This window comes from Hevea brasiliensis, chromosome 17 (genome assembly GCF_030052815.1).
Source record: "Hevea brasiliensis isolate MT/VB/25A 57/8 chromosome 17, ASM3005281v1, whole genome shotgun sequence".
Lineage (NCBI taxonomy): Eukaryota > Viridiplantae > Streptophyta > Magnoliopsida > Malpighiales > Euphorbiaceae > Hevea > Hevea brasiliensis.
Genome location: NC_079509.1, coordinates 16,430,989 through 16,448,695, shown reverse-complemented (window position 1 = coordinate 16,448,695; position 17,707 = coordinate 16,430,989). Strand labels below are relative to the sequence as shown.

Below are 17,707 nucleotides of genomic sequence, written 5' to 3'. Positions count from 1 at the left end.
TTGACGGAGGGTTAACTCTGACAATTATAAGGATTTAAAAGGGCTTTGTACCTTATTATTAATTATTGTAAGAGATTAGCAGGGCTAGCAGATTGTTCTTACAGCCTATTCGGTTATTCATACATGCAGGGTTTCTGATTTATGAAAAGGGAAAATTAATTAATTATATTTTAAATACAAAGTGGAGAAGGCTATTGGTGCGAGCCCACGGTCAGAGTCAGTTGTTCCTGATCCAGTCCCAAAATCTAACCATAAAATTTTACGTACATATATATAACTGCTGCAACTCAGACATCATACAATTGCAAAGATAATGAAAATAAATACATTCATCTAATAGATAGAGATGTATAAAACAGAAGGACTCCAACTAGAAAACAGGAGTGCACCAACAGGACTCTCAAAGAACACAAAGGACTGCTTTACAATTTGTTTGATCAAAAGAACCCAAAAATCGCAGCATTCCAGGAATCTGCATACAAATGCCATGGCATATGTAGATAAATCTCCACCTACAAAATCCCCTTTTGATCATTCACTAATGTCAGCACATCATAATAGTCCCTTTGAGAAGTCCAGCATTTTGATGAAATTAACTGTCCAAAGGAAAAAAGGGTAGGGTATCACATTAAATTTGCAGGTATTACAAGTCTCAAAATGTTAGATTAGTTTCATATATTTTACAGGAAATAGCAAATCTCGGTTTTCTCACCTGGATATGTATCAACTTCATAAAGAAAGCAACTAATAATATTAAAGCTCAGTTTTCTCACCTGGATATGCCTCAACTTCATAAAGAAGGCAACTAATAAAAATATAGATCCTCAAAGTCAGACATATCACTGCGAGAACTCATAGTAGACATCATCATCAATCAATAAATCAATCTAACAAAATTCAGATAGGTAGCCTTCATAATATGATCCAGTGTCAGCAATTTCAGCATCAGATGGATTAGTCATCAATGGAATCAGAGGGAAGCCGCAAATCTTTGATCCGTTCTGCACATCTTTTCCATAAATGTCCTTCTAGACGGACATTAAAACATTGGCGCAGGTCCAATGATTCAAGGTTTGGACAATCATCTAGAATGGCTTGCAAGCCTTCATTTGTCAGCTTATTTCCAAAAATCTGAAGGCAGGGTAAATGAGGCATGTTTTCTGCAACAGCCAATGCCTCTTCATTGCACTCTATACATGGATGCCTGAACCCCTGGTTATTTAGCTTAAATGATCTAAGTAGAGGACAACAATGCCCAACAACTTCAAGAGCCTGCTTTGATAATGAGCAAATATGAAATGTCAAGCTCCTCCAGCTATGGAAATTCTATAGCTGCTTTCACTAAATCCCTCACCTGAAATGCTATACCAGTCAAAGTCGTTTAAGATGACTTGATCTGTAATGTGGTGATCATAGACCAAAATATTAGATATAAGCAGATTGGTACCAACACATATATAAAGAGAAATTGAGTGCAACATTTTCAGTATAGGAACTAACAGAAGGAAGCTTCAACATAGAGTATTAGAAGAAGAAATATATTGTCAGAGGATACACATTCTATCATGTCTCGCAACACTACAAGATAGGCACCTTTTAAGCTCAATTGAATCCCAAGAATGGTAGACACTTGTGAGGAAACAACAAAAAGAAGTGGGTACTATGTGCAAATTGTAAGTCATTGTTTTCATAGGTAGGTTTAAAGCAACGGAAACCTGCTTCTTTGTTGATGATTAAACACAAGAAAAATTTCCTCCTTCCAAGGTAAGCCATAACTGAAACAAGATTTATAGTTGTAGAGAGTATTTCCAAGTACTTCTAGACACAAAATATTAGAACACACAAGAAAGGATCCAAGGATCCAACTGATTTTTCTTACTAATTGACTATCACATCCTTCTTCATAAAGCCCACATTTTCTTTTCTTTTTCTCACCTTTTCCCGCTTTTGGAGGTGAGCAAAATTATGCTAATGAAAAAGAAGTAGTAAATGCTTCAAAAGCTTCTCAACAGCCACCAAATGATAATAAAAAAAAAATTATACCAAATGATTCAAAGCTTCCCAATAGCCCTAGTCAGTCATAGGACACCATGTGAAAACCTCGGCTACCTAGCTAAATCATTCAACCTCATCGATAAAGGCATAAAATAAGAATCAGCAATCTGAAAAGCATGTCAAAACACAACATGATAAGTAAACCTGAATTTCAAATATATAGTGCCCGATGGCCAACAGGCCTGTACCTGGCTTGAATTATCTACCAAATTGTTTTCCTATGGTTGTTCCAATTCCAACCCAATGCTTGTTGTCCTAGAATTTCTCAAGGCTAATTTTATTTCATCTAAATGTAGATTAATAGAAAATATTCCTATAAATAAAAAATGGACAACAACTAGTAACAGCCACAATGACTCAAATTATCGCCTCATATACGAACACAAAATTATAAGAATAACTTCAACTTGTTCCCCCTGCTAATGGCTTCAGTAAACCACAAACAACGAAGTACAGAAGTTCCATATTCAATTCAAAATTATCACAACAAAGAAAACCTTTTTTGTAAGAATCCACAAGCAAACAAGTCAACCCCAGCAATACAGTTAAATAAACAAAATTCCATTTCCACCAACCATCAATACCTATCGGCTATGTATTTGAGGAGATCATCAGTACCAAAATACTCGATGTTGATATCTACCAAGCCACCAGAACTCCTATCAACAGCATGCCTACACATTTTCTTAAGACCATAACCCATGTGCCAGAGATCACCCAAATTGCGCATGTCGATCGATCTCCACACGGAGGGGTCCTTCCAGACGCTACGCCACGTGGAGCAGACGAGCTGCGCGGCGCTCAAGATCTCGACCGCCCCAAGCTTCCAGAGGATCGACGCCGTAACGTCCTGTGTCAGCTCCACCCAGTTCCGATATGGTTCTTGTGGTGGTGGCAAGAGTGAATCCATGGTTGAAGAATTGAGTTTGGAAAAGAGTAGTCAGTTATGAGGTTGTGACTAGGGTTTGGTTAGTATCTGGTGCAGGAGTTTGGTTGTGCTTGGAACTTACGTGACGATGCAGGATTTTCGGGTGAATGACTGATGAATCTTGGATTTGGGTATGGTACCCAAACCCGTTATGTACATTTGGGTAAATCAATGTGGTGGATACGGGTCATTTTTTTAATTCTGTTTTATTTTTTAATTTATTTAAAAATATTTTATTTAAAAATATTTTATTATTATTTTTTCTTAATCTACATAAAATTAATAAGATATAAAGTTATTATATGAAGTTTAAATTTTAATTTAATTTTATTTAAAATAAAGTAATTATATTTCGCATAATATCCCACAGCAGGTAGTTTTCCGGGCAGATTATCCTCAAAGGTGAAACGTGTCCTAAATTCCCTGGCGTCGTTATAAGAGCAGTAAAATCAAGACAACGACATTGCCAAGAAAGAAAAAAAAAATCTTATCGTCAAACGACATCGTTTCAAACCACCAGGACGCCGTACCATGCATTTCTATGATTTTTTCCCCCATCCTATCACTGTTTTAAATAGTAATACTTGTTGCTTCAAAAAAAAATATAGTTAGTTGCTCAGCTTACTGAGGTTGCAGGAGGAGGAGGTTGGAGATAGAAGGGAAATGGTGCGTTTAGGCGGGAAAATGGTGAGCCATGTGGTGAAATTTGGCGGCAACTGTTTCGGCCAGGTTCTGGCTGCTGCCGCGGTGACTCTCCTGCTCCGATTCTTTTCCGGTCCGGGCCCTGCTTTATTACCGGAGGATGAGTTTAGCGACGATGAGAAGAACGATGTTTCTGGAGACGATAAAACTCGAGAGGCTTCGGTCGATGGGAAAGTTGTTCCGGTTACTATCCGCTGGAGCAACATCACGTGTTCTCTCTCTGATAAATCCTCTAAACAAGTACGTAGATTTTTTTTTCTTTTGAAAATTGTAATTATGACAATTTTTCTTCAAGTTCTGCTTGGCTGTTGAGAAAACGTGGTAAAAATTGACTCACTACTGAGCTTAATGAACTATTTGGCTTTAGCTGATGACCTGATGCGTGTTTACTTATGAAGCTCTAGGAGGAAATTTTTGGATTCATCACGCTAGCTAACTGTCTCCAAGCATTCACCTCGCAATGTCAGGAAAACGAAATTTGGAAATTGATGATAGTTTAATCTGTAGGTGCGGTTTCTGCTGAAAAATGTCAGTGGAGAAGCAAAGCCTGGAAGATTGCTTGCGATCATGGGGCCATCGGGATCGGGAAAAACGACTTTGCTCAATGTTCTGGCGGGGCAGCTAATGGCATCTCCTCGTGTGCATTTATCAGGTCTTTTAGAGGTCAATGGGAGGCCTACTTCGAATAGAGCTTACAAGTATGACTTGTTGGGACAGATAATAGTTATTTGATTTTTTTTTTAATAATCTATTTCGTTGTGTTTTTAGTGATGTCTGTGAGATCTATTGTTATTTGTAGGTTTGCTTATGTGAGACAGGAGGATCTTTTCTTCTCGCAGCTGACAGTGAGGGAAACGCTGTCCCTTGCTGCAGAACTTCAACTTCCAGAGATATCTTCGGCGGAAGAAAGGGATGAGTTTGTGAACAATTTGCTGTTCAAGCTAGGTCTGGTAAGTAGGACAGTAGGACTTATGAAGTTTGAAGTCTAAGCATTTGCACTTGGAGCTAATCAATTTAGTTTATATGCTTGAAATAAAATTCACTTATATGTAATTTGGTCTCTTCATCAATATCTCTTATGAGTAAATAATTAATAATAACCCTTAATGGTTTAATATGATGAGGTCATGCACTACGATCCATCTTTCATTTCTTTTATGTATCATTTTATATTATAAGTACTTCTGATGTAATTTGATTTATTTTTGGGGTTTGCTTTTGTTTTTTATATTCAAAGGTCAGTTGTGCTGATTCCATTGTTGGTGATGCAAAAGTTCGTGGGATAAGTGGTGGTGAAAAGAAACGTTTATCAGTGGCCTGTGAACTTATTGCTAGCCCATCTGTCATATTTACTGATGAGCCTACAACAGGTATCATGCTTCATGCGATTCTGTTCACATCATAGTCCTCAATGATTCTGTTTTCACAAGTTACTTTTGATATGGCTCTTGATAAGCTGGTGTTTTAACATTTTTTTTTTTTGTAAAGGAAAAAACTACCGTAGTAGTTGCTATTTTCGTCCATGTCTCTGTGTGATTTGCATTTTCGATGTCAAGTAATATTCATTAAATGCAAAAATTTTCACAAAAGAAATGTGGCATAGAAATGATAAAATTGTACTTATATATTTGTAGTTCTCCAAATGATGCTCACCATTTACAAGTAAAATGTATGATATGAAGTTGAAATTTAATGGATTACATGTCTCAAGCATCAACCCTTTCTGAATCAGCATAAATGGTCATTATTCTAATAAGCAAGCCTCTCTTTGTCGGATGATGAGAAAAGGTTATTGCTTTTGATGGACAAGCAGGACCTTGATAAACTGGTGATTTTATATCAATATGATACTTTTGGAGTGAATGATGAATGGGATGAACTTAGAGGCAATCACATATCATCATTGTCATCATTGTGATATTATTAACTGTCTATTCTTAACAGAGGTTTTAAAAGTGAATTCACACCCCCAAAACCAAATTCTTTGAAGGGTTTGGACCTATATGTGTTTGATTTGGTCACTTAGTGAAGTTAATAGAATTTGGGTAAACTCCTTTTAAATTGAATCTTAATGCACCTTAGAGGTCTTGGTAAGAGTAAAAAGGAATAAAGATTATGGTAATGCTGTGTATTGGCAGTGACTTTGGACCAAAATTCCTTATGCAGTTATTGTGTGACAAAAATATTCTTTGTTTCTTTATAGTTTGTTGGGGATCTTAAGAAGGGTGTCCTCAGTTGACGTTCAATGTGATTGGGGAGTTGCTTCAGTAGATTATAATATATTAATATTTTTCTTGAAGCTTGTTCAGTGAGATCAAATCCTAAGTATTGAAATTTCCCTTCTTCTTCATCAATGAAGTTTTCTTCTGTTGAAAAATAAAAGGAAAAAGAATCTTAATGTATTGTATGAATTTTTGTTGCATTCAACTTTTAGCAAATTGTATTGTGATTGGATTCAATCAAATTTGAAAAGAAGGGCTATTATGTCTGGGCTCAGTTGCGCTGCTTTAAGCTATAGTTCTTTATTTGTTCCTTTCACAAAAGCTGAAATTTCAATATGCTGTTGATCCAATGATTTATACAGTTGACTGCTGAATCAATATTTTCCAGGGCTTGATGCTTTCCAAGCAGAGAGAGTGATGGAAACTCTCCGACAACTTGCACAGGCTGGACATACTGTAATTTGTTCTATTCACCAGCCCAGAGGTTCAGTGTACAGTAAATTTGATGACATTGTTTTGCTAACAGAGGGTGCACTTGTTTATGCTGGTCCTGCACATGATGAACCGCTAGCATACTTCTCAAAATTTGGGTTAGCCATACCTTGTCTCTCTTGTTGATTTTCTTTATGTTGTTTACTAGGGATATATTGTTTATTATTCTCAAGATCTTTTGAAGTTGTGGTATTTTTGTAAATTGCCATTACGGGACATATGAAGCCACAGGGTACAAGCTATATACGAAACAATAAAGGAAAAAAAATATATTGGGTTAGCCTCAAGAATTGCACAAATGGTTGCAAGCCCAAGAAGTGCACCCACCATCATCACTTGAGAATCAGTGCTGCCGGTAGTGGACATGGAACTAATGTTTTCCATGTGGATATACCTTTTTATTTCATTCAATTATAGTCAGCTTTTGATCTTGAACTCAGCTTTTTTAACATTTTTAATTTTTCAAAGTCTTAATTTTGATCTCATACCTCTTATAATTGTTTCATCATTATGCTATAGAAGTTCTAAAGGATATTCTGGGTAGACTATCTGCAAATAAATACTTCCACCATTCATTACCTGGTTTTAGTTTAATGTTGTATTAATTGGACCAAGTTGTTGTATACAATTGTTTCTGTTGAATATGTATATGGATTTGTTCTCTATTTGTAAGTAAACTGTTAGTGATTTTGTAGAAATAATAAACCATGATTTGATTCGTGCAGGTGTGTTCAACATTGAATAGTTTTGACTGCTTTTTTGGTTTTTTACGTTGAAACATTTGATAGCATTTTTTAAATGTTTTTTGGCTCTCTGTTTAGAACTTCTTTTTCCTTGTGTTTTGGTACTTTTTTTTTTTGGCCAAACAATAATGATTAAACTTGAGCTGTGCACTGGGTTTATTGTCTTCACTGTTGTAGTTTTTCACTCAGAAACAGAAACTACATTTCATTTATGCATTTAGTGTTGCAGAATTTAACACACATGCACACTCGAGAATAAGTGAGAATAAAAGAGACAATCAAGAAAAAAAGAGAACACATAGAAGTTTAACGTGGTTTGGCAATGTTCCTACGATAGCAGAGTTGCCTGCTTTTTTTATACTACGAGAAATCCAACCACACTGCTACAACTTACATAATAATGTGTTATGTATCAGCCTCAGATCAATCTTTGAATCTCAGATATTGTGACAAAACTCTTAAGGAATTGAGAAATAGATTGGATGAGAAGAGAAAATAGAATTCAGAGGAGTGGAATATTTCTATTATTGATTCTGGAATAGAATAAATGAATACAGATAAGGATTCTTCTTTTATACAAGAATAGTGCAACTACTTCCCTCCAAACTAACAACATTTCCCTTCAAAACACTTCCTACCTGACTCTTTTATTGCTTAGTACTATTTCTCCTCTTTCTCCTATAGTATGTAACATCATATTGGGTTATCCTTTATATAGCTAGTATCCAAGGGTCTTGAAATACAATGATGCCTCTTTTCCAATAGAACAAGTTGGCCCAAACGTAGACTTCCTAAGTTAAATAGGAATCATTTCCAAATGGGAATTTTACCAGTCTTCCATTAAATATGATCCAATGCCAACAAATAGCCAATGTACATGGACAGGTCCATGGCTGTGGGGATGACTGTGTACCTTTCTGAAACCAAGTCACATTCTCACACAGACTGGTACATGGCCATGGGATGACCGTGTACCTTTCTGGAGTTTAGTCACCTTCTCACACAGCTGAGCCATGTGGCTTCTACATTTCACATGGACAGGCCATGTGACTTACTGCTCCATCCAGCATTGTCTACTTTGAACCATCCCCTCCTTTGCTTGGGACAATTAGGCGTATAGCTTCTCTGAATATGAGCCACCTAACTCAATATATAGATGATGATTATGTAAATGAATATATAGCTGATGTTGCTACTATTAATTTTCAAAGCACTGATTAATAGTTGATTCATTCAACAGGTATCATTGCCTAGATCATGTCAATCCAGCAGAATTTTTGGCTGATCTCATATCTATTGACTATAGTTCTGCTGAAAGTGTGTACTCATCTCAGAAAAGGATAGATGGCCTTGTTGAGTCATTCTCACAACAATTGTCAATGATGCTTTATGCAACTCCCCTTACCAGAAGGGAGAGCCCTAAGAATGACAGGAAGTTAAGCAAGAAAACTGTTGTGAAAAGGAAAGAGTCTTGGTGGAGGCAATTCTGGTTGCTCCTTAAACGTGCATGGATGCAAGTTTGTTTCTCAACTGTCACTTGAATAATTTTTATGTGTTCAAATGTTCTCATTTTATGACATAATGTGATGCAGCCAATTCCCTGTATCTTATAAAAAGGAAGTCTGCTCAAATAGTTGGGCTTAAGATAAACTACAGACATGACATTGTTTTACTTTATTTTTCTTTAACTTTAATCTTAGCTTCTTTATTTAGCTGCTTACCAGTCAGCCAACCAGCAATTTCCAAGAGCATAACTTCATCTTTTACCCAATTTTAGATGACCAATTCACTCCTTTGGCCTAGAATTACAACCACAGAAATACAATATAGGACAATTTTGTTAAGCAAATTCATAAAATTTATTAGATTCTCATTAAAATTGAATGAGACAAACTAGGATGGTCAATAAGTTCTTGTAGTTTTTTAATAGATATTAATTCTCAAATAAATATAACCTGATTAAATCCTTTTAATGAGTTGCTAGGCTTCTCGAGATGGGCCAACAAACAAAGTTCGGGCAAGAATGTCAATTGCATCAGCTATAATATTTGGATCAGTTTTCTGGAGAATGGGAAGATCTCAGACATCAATACAAGACAGGATGGGATTGCTCCAGGTATGTTATGTCATTGATAATCTTTTGAATGGTTTAATATGCCATTAGTATACTAAGTTTCGGAGTTTGACAAAATGCCTCAAGTTATAGTTTCCTTGATTCTTTATATGGACATTTGATCTTTCTCAGGTCACAGCAATAAACACAGCAATGGCTGCTCTCACAAAAACTGTGGGTGTGTTTCCCAAGGAACGTGCAATTGTAGATAGAGAGCGTGCAAAGGGATCATATGCATTAGGACCATATCTGCTTTCTAAATTGATAGCTGAGATTCCTGTTGGAGCTGCATTTCCATTAATGTTTGGTGCTTTATTGTATCCCATGGCACGTCTCCATCCCACTTTGTCCAGGTGTGCAGGTCTACCATTTTGATTTTTGACAAAGATTTTGTTATGTGTAATAAGTTGAATTATTTTATGTAAGCAATTGTGGCCCCTCTTAATATATTCTCTATGTCATGGTGTGAACCCTTAGTCTGGCCGGGGAACAGCACAGAAATGGGGTATCAGCATGGTGGCCTCATAATGCCCTAGAATCTCATATTACACCGGGGAGGTGGGGTTGGTGTGGGGAGCGATAATGAGATCCAATGGGCTTGATTAGGACATTGGGAATTGGGGAGGGGAGATCCTAACCTTGATTAATCTTGGTGACTATCATATCTCAACATCAGTCATCAGGCCAAGGTGCAACTCTGCAATTTTCTTTTTGGAATAAACGTAGTAGTGCCTTTATATGCTTTAGAGATACAAATAATAAAAGAAACATACTTGATATATTTGTTTTGTGAAAAGCACTTTTAAGTGGAAATGGAAAATTGAAGGCCGGCCCCCCAAAGAGTAAAAGAATATTGAAAAGTTTCCAACGAACAGAAGACGTGCCAGAGATCATCTGCTAAAACCTTGGTGATATGTCATTATAATTGTCCCCGAAATAGTCATTATCGAGTAGATGACACTGTTTTTGCAGTCCCTAGATTTATCTAACAGAGAAATTTTCATTTTTGTTTACGGAATGAATATAAAGTGGGATATATTGTCATTTGAAGCACAATCTAAGTGTTTTCCTTTTTATGCTGAACTTAATTGCATATAAGCATGTGAAATGACAGTTTGTATCAGGTGATGCAAAATGCTTACCTTGAAATGTGTGCTTGACTGCAGAGAAATGCACCTTTCTGTTACACTGCACTGAAATTTTGGTTATTATTTTTGTTACTGGTGGTGCCCATGAGTGTGTGCTGTTTTAGTATGTGCAAAAATGCTTTAAGAGAATATGACTTGAATCAAAAGGAGTGTTAAAAATTCTAGTCAGTGCATTATGCTATTTGCGCTCCCCCACACCACCCCCCCCCCCCCCCTCCTCTCCTCCCCTCTTATTGTAGAGTTTTCTAGTTGATTAGACTATACTGTTGCTTATTTCCTTCTTCCTAACTACAATAGTTTTAACTCACTGATGGTTACTTATTTTCCTTTGTCTACAGAATTTCATTGTTGGAATTGGAATTTGGTTCACTTGTTATTATGCCTCATCACAACATTTATTAGACATAATAACATTACTTCTTGTTAACAAGGTGGTAGGGGAATTTTGTATCAAGCATGTGGTCCACATGAAAATAGTGCACCTTCAGCTCACAATTGTACATGATCCATCTATGAATTTAGCATGTGATTCGACATGAATGTGGGAAGAAAGTGCACTATTTTCATGTGCACCGTAGGCTCCAAATAATTCCTCTTGTTGGGCAGGATAGTTCGCCAATCTTTATCATTGATGTATGAAAGGCAATTTGTGATAACTTCATTGTTTGTTCCATTTATAATGCATGAAGTTACTGAGTTACAACTCATGCTCTAGGTTTGGAAAGTTCTGTGGAATTGTGACAGCAGAATCATTTGCTGCATCTGCTATGGGTCTAACTGTGGGAGCTATGGTTCCAACCACTGAAGCAGCAATGGCACTAGGACCATCTCTTATGACAGTTTTTATTGTATTTGGGGGGTATTATGTTAATGCAGATAATACACCAATCATCTTCCGCTGGATACCTGATGTTTCTCTGATAAGATGGTAAACTGCTTGTCATTATATTTTAAACCCGTTCTTTCCATTTTTTACTAGATGATAAAGCTTAATATTGTTTTTTTTTTTTGGTTTCCCTTATTGACTGTATTATCCTTATTTTCACATGTTTTCAGGGCCTTTCAAGGGCTTTGCATCAATGAATTTACTGGACTCAAGTTCGATCGCCAACATTCATTTGATGTTGAAAACGGTGAACAGGTAAACTACTTCATGGATACCAATATTTTAAATTGCAGCAAAATACGGATTCTTGTTTTGGTGAAGAAAAACAAGGAATTGTAGAAGAAAAGATTGGCTTCTTTTAATTAGAACTTTGGTCATATTGAAGATTAACTTAAAATTTCATTTTATCGGGGAAAATGTCTGATCAGTATAACAATACTCGAGATATTCTGTAATGTTATTTATGTCTTTTAATCTTTTAGGTTTATGGTAAACTTGTCATATGCCTGTACATTTTGCACGAAATGTTTAAAATATTAAAAGTAAACTTACATAGTAGTTTTAGTTACCAATTCAATTAGTTATCTCTTTTTAGTTGCTATTTTCACTCAACTACTTGTTCAAATATGACAAAAGGCATACTTATTACCCAATGTTTTCTATGCTCAATTTTATACACATACACGCACATGCACTTCAGTAATAATAATATTTGGCTGGCAGTGGCTGTATATTGGGAATGCATAATCCCTCAACTGGCACATTGATGCAAAACCTTAGGATTCCAAGAGGACTCTGGTATATAAATCAAAATTTTTCTTAATCAAAATGCATAAGACCTGGTAAATCTACAATGACTTTTACATCCTGTATTTTCTTATTTTTAGGGTATTTCACTTAATTTTCTGATTCATGCTTTTAGACTAAAATTTCACGTGAGGTCAGCTGTATAATTGCAGTGATATGGAGTATCTCTGCCACAAGTTGATTAAAACTTGTAGATTGACATCCAGAGCCACCAAGTTTGTGTATGCTTTTTACAGATAAACTGGGTTATACAATCAGTATCCAGGAAACCTTTAATGATCGGAAAATCTACAAATAAGACGGCAAAATGTCTGATTTGTTTTAACAATTTTACCTGCTTCTTTTCTTAAATTGATATATGTTTAATTTTTTGTTTTTTATTCTTATTTTGCTGTTTCGAAAAAAAAAAAAATCTTGTTTTGCAGGCACTCGAGCGACTCTCCTTTGGAGGAAGCCACATTAATGATACGGTGATAGCTCAAAGTAGAATTTTGTTATTTTGGTACTGCACTACTTACCTTCTCCTTGAAAAAAACAAGCCCAAATACCAACGGCTTGAGCCACCTCCTCTTGAACAAATCCAACAACAGCTACAGGTTGAGCCCTTGGAACCTGACCAAGTCAAACAACTTAATCATTCACTGAAGCAAGATGAATCAAACCAGCAGCTTGAAATCCGACCATTTATCTTGGAAGGTTTGTAATTATTTGGGCATTAGTGATAATCATTATAAGATTTGCCACTATTTATTGATTTATCTTATACAGGTGCTAAGTAAAGGAGATCATTTCTTTTGCAATAAAGGAGGTTCTCATGCCTTTTCTAGCTGCTATTGTAGAACTTGACAACAATAAGTTGATTTACGTATATCTCAAACTCAAGCAGCTAAGAAATCTCTCATGTAGAATGTTGCAATCGAGTCCTAACGCCATCGAAATATGTCATCTTTCAGTATAATTGAATGTGTGTCACGCTTCTTTTGTGCAGCATGATGAACCATTCTCATTGATATCAAAGTTTCAGTCATTTTAAATTTTCAATGCATTGACACACATTGCCTCTTTTTTCTTTTATGAAACACAAGGGTCATCATTGTAAAGTTGTCTCACCTGAATGGAATTTCACCATTTCAACCAACTTTGATAACAAGTTGTAGTTTTGTACCATCGGAGAAGTTAACGGCGCGAATGTAGCTTACAACTTATGCTTGATTTCCTTATGACGCTTTCAACAGAATATTTTTCATGCAGAGAGAGCTTTGTTATACCAATTCAACTGGCATCATCAAGTTCAGTCATTTTCACTTTTGACTTTTGCAATGAGAACAAGATTGACAAATTCAAATATTCAAATCATTTGGGATATATCGATCGTGTCATTGCCGTCTTCCTGCTTCGAGAAGAGAAAAAAATAATGGGATACATTGATCATGTCATTGTCATATTTAAAGTTTTAAACGGTCACCGCCAGCCGCCCGAAAAATGCAAACTCGGCTCTTTCTTGGAGAACATTCTAACCGGGACAGGGAGAACTGATACGGCACCCAATCAAAATTACGCGTTAGTTTATGCCACTTTTCGCAACTCTCAACTCTCATAAATACGGGGACTTTTTGCCATAATCAGAGCACTTACGCAACCCATTCTCAAAAACTCGTATTAAAAGCAATCCTCCAGCCAAAAAAAAGAAAAAAAGCAATAATGGAAAAGCCAACCATCCTACACTCATCATCTCTCCCTGTCCCAGCGCACCCATTTCCTGCCAAATCGTTGCACTTTTACCAAAAGATTAGCCTCAAACCTTCCCACAAGATTATTTCAGCATCAAAAAGAGACAGATTTGGCCGCGATTATGAGGGCAAATCAGTCGACGAAAGCATGATCGTTCTTAGAAAGCGTATACGGGAGATGAAGTTGACAGAGACAACTTACGAGTACCCTTGCGAGTGGATGGAATGGGAGAAGCAATATTTTCCAGACTACAATTCTCATGTATGTCAAGCAGTGGGATTTTTGCAATCTGTATTGATGAACACAAGGCCTAGCTTGGCCTTGGGATTGTTTGCTCTTTTCATGTTGAGTTTGCCCACCTCTATTTCGATGATTATGTTGAACTTGTGGGGTTGGTTGAGTTGTTCATATCTATAGTGTTGGATGCATTTGTGACCATTTTTAGCTTTGTACATATTCTTCTTCGTTGAATTTCTACTTATTCTTAGAGTACATATTGTCATTGTGCACCCGTTTTGAGCTGCAATTAATAAAGTTCCACCTTGCAAATATTAATAGATAAGAAGAATTGATAATCCTAGGGCTGTAAATGAGCCAAGTCGTTCGTGCTTTGCTCAAGATTCAGCTCTATAAAAGCTCGGTTCGGCTTGTTTTCTAAACAAGTCTAGCTCGAGCTTGAATTTTAGATTCGCTTAATAAATGAGCCGAACTCAAGCTTAGCAGTATCCGGCTCGAGCTCGGCTAGTTTAAATATTCATGAACGAGCTCATGAATAGGCTCGTGAGTAAGCTCATTAAATAAGCTCCATTATAGGTTCGTGAGTAAGCTCGCTAATAAGTACGTTAAGTAGGCTTGTTTATAAGCTCCAGAAATGCCTCCTTTGCAAAAATATTCATATTACTTATTGAATTTTAGGATATTGTAAAAATATTTTAGCTATTTATGGTTATTCTAAAAATAATATATTATTTAAAATTATGATATAGTGCATATAAATATATTAATTTATAATTTTTTTACAATTTATTTTATCTTTTAAATAAGTTAATTTTAGTATATAGATAAAATTAAAAAATTAGAATAAATATGCTCAATATGAAAATAATATACTATTAGATAATACATACTCTTAAATTTTTTAATATATTTATATTGTAAACATGTATTTAAATTATTTCACACATATAAATTTGAATTAATAATATGTAACCATAAAAAACTATTTTAAATCTTTTTTTTATGCTAGTACTATATGGAGATTTGAAACCTAAACCTCTATACATTGTTATAAGGTATCTTGACCACTCTTCTATATCCATGTTGACATTTTAAAACATTTTAGTTATTTTGAAATTGCTATCTAAATAAATCAAAATTTTTTATATCCTCTTAATAAAAAAATTAATATCCATATCATTTTTATTTAATAATATTAATATTATTCAAAAACATAATATAAATATAAATATAAATATATATATATATATATATATAATATTATACTAGATATAGTATATATATTGATAGCTTACTATATATATGTATAGGATTATATAAAAGACTATTATAATAATAATCTATATATTTAGTCATATAATATATCACTTATAATTATATTATATAGTATAAGTTATAGAGTTATAGTTAACTATAATGTCATATTATATAAGATTATATAATCGATTATTATAATAATTTAATATGTATGTGATTATATGATATATAACTTAGTTACATTATTTAATATAAGTTATGGTTACATTATATATAATTTATAGTCAATTATAACACTTGTAACTTATAATATTATATAAATTATATTAAAAATATTAATTTACTATAGTTTATTATAATTTTTATTAGTATAACTCTAATGAAACTACGTAGTTTTAACTTGAAACTACGTAGTTTTAGCTTAGGCTTAAAAGAAACAAAAGAAGAGCATTAAATTGTGAAATTCAAAATCGCAATTCGCATAGGACAGGTCATACATTATTACCAATTCCTAAATAGCGTTTCTTCTTCTATTTTGTGCCCTAGCCGCACGAGAGAGATTCCATTTCCTTGGTCCAACCTCCTTCTTCTTCATTCCTTTTGCCTTGACCCACTACTCAGCAGATACGCAAAGCTGTTCTCTTCATTGTTCAAACGTTGACGAAGCTTCTTTGGATAACACAGCTTTTTAGAAATCGCTGCATTTGGGTTTGTGTTTAGCAGTATTAAACTGTTTTTTTTTTTTTTTTTCATTTATGGGTTCTTGATTTTCTATTCTTCTTGTATGATTTATGGGTTTGTATCACATAATGAAAAAATTGAAAACCCTAATTCTCTGTTTTGTTGCTAATGCAAAAAATAGAGGTTTAAATTTGTGTTCTAATTAATTTTCTCGCAATTATAGATAATTTATTCTTTCTGTTTAGTTAAAGTTCAGATCTTTCTAAAAAAAAGCAAGGAATTTTAATATTTAGGTTAAATATTTGATATTTTCATCTTGATATAATGGTAGAAATCAAACTAGTCTAGTGTAATTAGAGTCAAACGACTGAGATTTTGTCCCCTTTTTCGATATTTCGCTGATAATTACAGTGAATTTAATTTATTTTTTAAGTTGTAGCTTCTTTAGCAACCGAGAATGGGTTCTAGGTTTTTGAGGGTTTTTTTTTTTTTTTTTTTTTTTTTTAAGTTCTATAATTGAATTGGCAGTTTAAAATTTTAATCACCCAGGTAAAAACGTGTGCAAGACCTGTGCCTTGGATTTATGTTCATAATTGAATTGCCATACCCTGCTGCATCTATTTATATGACTTGCTATTCTTTTGTTAAGGAATAACTTTATTCATGTAATGTGGTAGCCTGAATGTATTGCTAGAACAGAGAGAGGGAAAAAGAAAATGTGTCATGGGGGTTGTGATTCGACAAATTTCAATTTGTTAGTAAAAATGTGCAGTTATATAAGTTTCTGTTCTTCTTGAGCCTGGTTAATTGAGTGGGGATTTAATTTTTGGGTATAATTTTATATACTTTTCTTTTTTGGTTTAAATTTTTATTTTGTTAATGTGCTATGATATCTTATTTTGATGTTGGTGACATTGATATCTTGTAAATTTTGAAGGTTGCAAGGATGCAAAAATGGAGCTTGTTTCCCTCTTCAAATTCAAGCTTCTAATATTTTGAGTGCTTTAATCTTATCTTAGGACAACTTGTTTGATTGAAGTATTTAGTTGTATTTGTAACTTTCTAGGCTTAATGGTGTAATTTCTAACTTTTTAAAAATTAGATGTAATATGTTGTAAGTATTTTTCTTTTTAGTTATTTTGTAAGAGTAAGACTGTTTAGTAAATGTTAACAACTAAAAATTATTGTGACAGGATGCAGCCTTACAGGTATTAGAAAAGTGGCTCTCAAGCTCGAGCTCGAGCTTCAGCTTAACGAGCCTGAGCTTATTGAACTCCAATTTATTTTTACAAGCTTATCAAGCGTTCTCTATACGAGCTGAGTTCGAGCTCAGCTTGTCTAATACAATAAGTGAATTGAGCTCGAATGAGCTCGAGTTTACTATATTTCAAATGAACAGAGCTTGAGCTTAAAAATTAAAGTTCGAATCAAGCTCATATACATATTTCTACCGAGCCAAGCCTGAGCTACCCTAAAGCTCGGCTTGGCTTGGTTCAATTACACCCCTGGATAATCCAATTGCCTCAGGTTTTTGGATTTAACCTGATGCCATAAGCTAATGATAGAATGATTCAAACCTTGATAACCTCTTAATAAAATATCAACTCAAAGAATTATAAAACTAAGATATATATATATATATATATATATATATATATATATATATACACACACTGCAAGCATAATTAAACAAGTAAAAAAAAAT

The 17,707-nt window shown here is 34.5% G+C and overlaps 1 protein-coding gene and 1 pseudogene across 2 annotated transcripts; one reads left to right on the top strand and one right to left on the bottom strand.

Annotated features, from left to right (window-relative positions):
- Positions 1-246: 246 nt before the first annotated feature.
- On the bottom strand, positions 247-3,151 carry LOC110644992 (F-box protein SKIP19-like; annotated as a pseudogene).
- A 401-nt stretch (positions 3,152-3,552) lies between these two features.
- Positions 3,553-17,194, top strand: LOC110644993 (ABC transporter G family member 7). Of its 2 annotated transcripts, XR_009145435.1 has the most exons (13): positions 3,555-3,925; positions 4,193-4,383; positions 4,485-4,635; positions 4,923-5,055; positions 6,296-6,497; positions 8,383-8,659; positions 9,127-9,258; positions 9,388-9,608; positions 11,119-11,331; positions 11,460-11,544; positions 12,522-12,792; positions 12,865-14,088; positions 16,940-17,194. XR_009145435.1 is itself a non-coding variant. In XM_021797977.2 (12 exons), the coding sequence occupies exons 1-12, from the start codon at positions 3,647-3,649 to the stop codon at positions 12,873-12,875; spliced, it is 2,166 nt and encodes a 721-aa protein (XP_021653669.2). In that variant the 5' UTR covers positions 3,553-3,646; the 3' UTR covers positions 12,876-13,234. The 2 variants fall into 2 exon arrangements, 1 of the variants encoding a protein (XP_021653669.2); XM_021797977.2 differs by lacking the exon at positions 16,940-17,194 and having other exon boundaries at positions 3,553-3,925; positions 12,865-13,234.
- Positions 17,195-17,707: the final 513 nt, after the last annotated feature.

What these genes read in the sequence shown, in the direction of transcription:
- LOC110644993 (XM_021797977.2), top strand. Translation starts at nt 3,647, where the DNA reads ATGGTGCGTTTAGGCGGGAAAATGGTGAGCCATGTGGTGAAATTTGGC. An exon ending in CTGATAAATCCTCTAAACAA is followed by an intron (nt 3,926 to 4,192) that starts GTACGTAGATTT and finishes TTTAATCTGTAG; the next exon opens with GTGCGGTTTCTGCTGAAAAA. An exon ending in ATGTTGAAAACGGTGAACAG is followed by an intron (nt 11,545 to 12,521) that starts GTAAACTACTTC and finishes CTTGTTTTGCAG; the next exon opens with GCACTCGAGCGACTCTCCTT.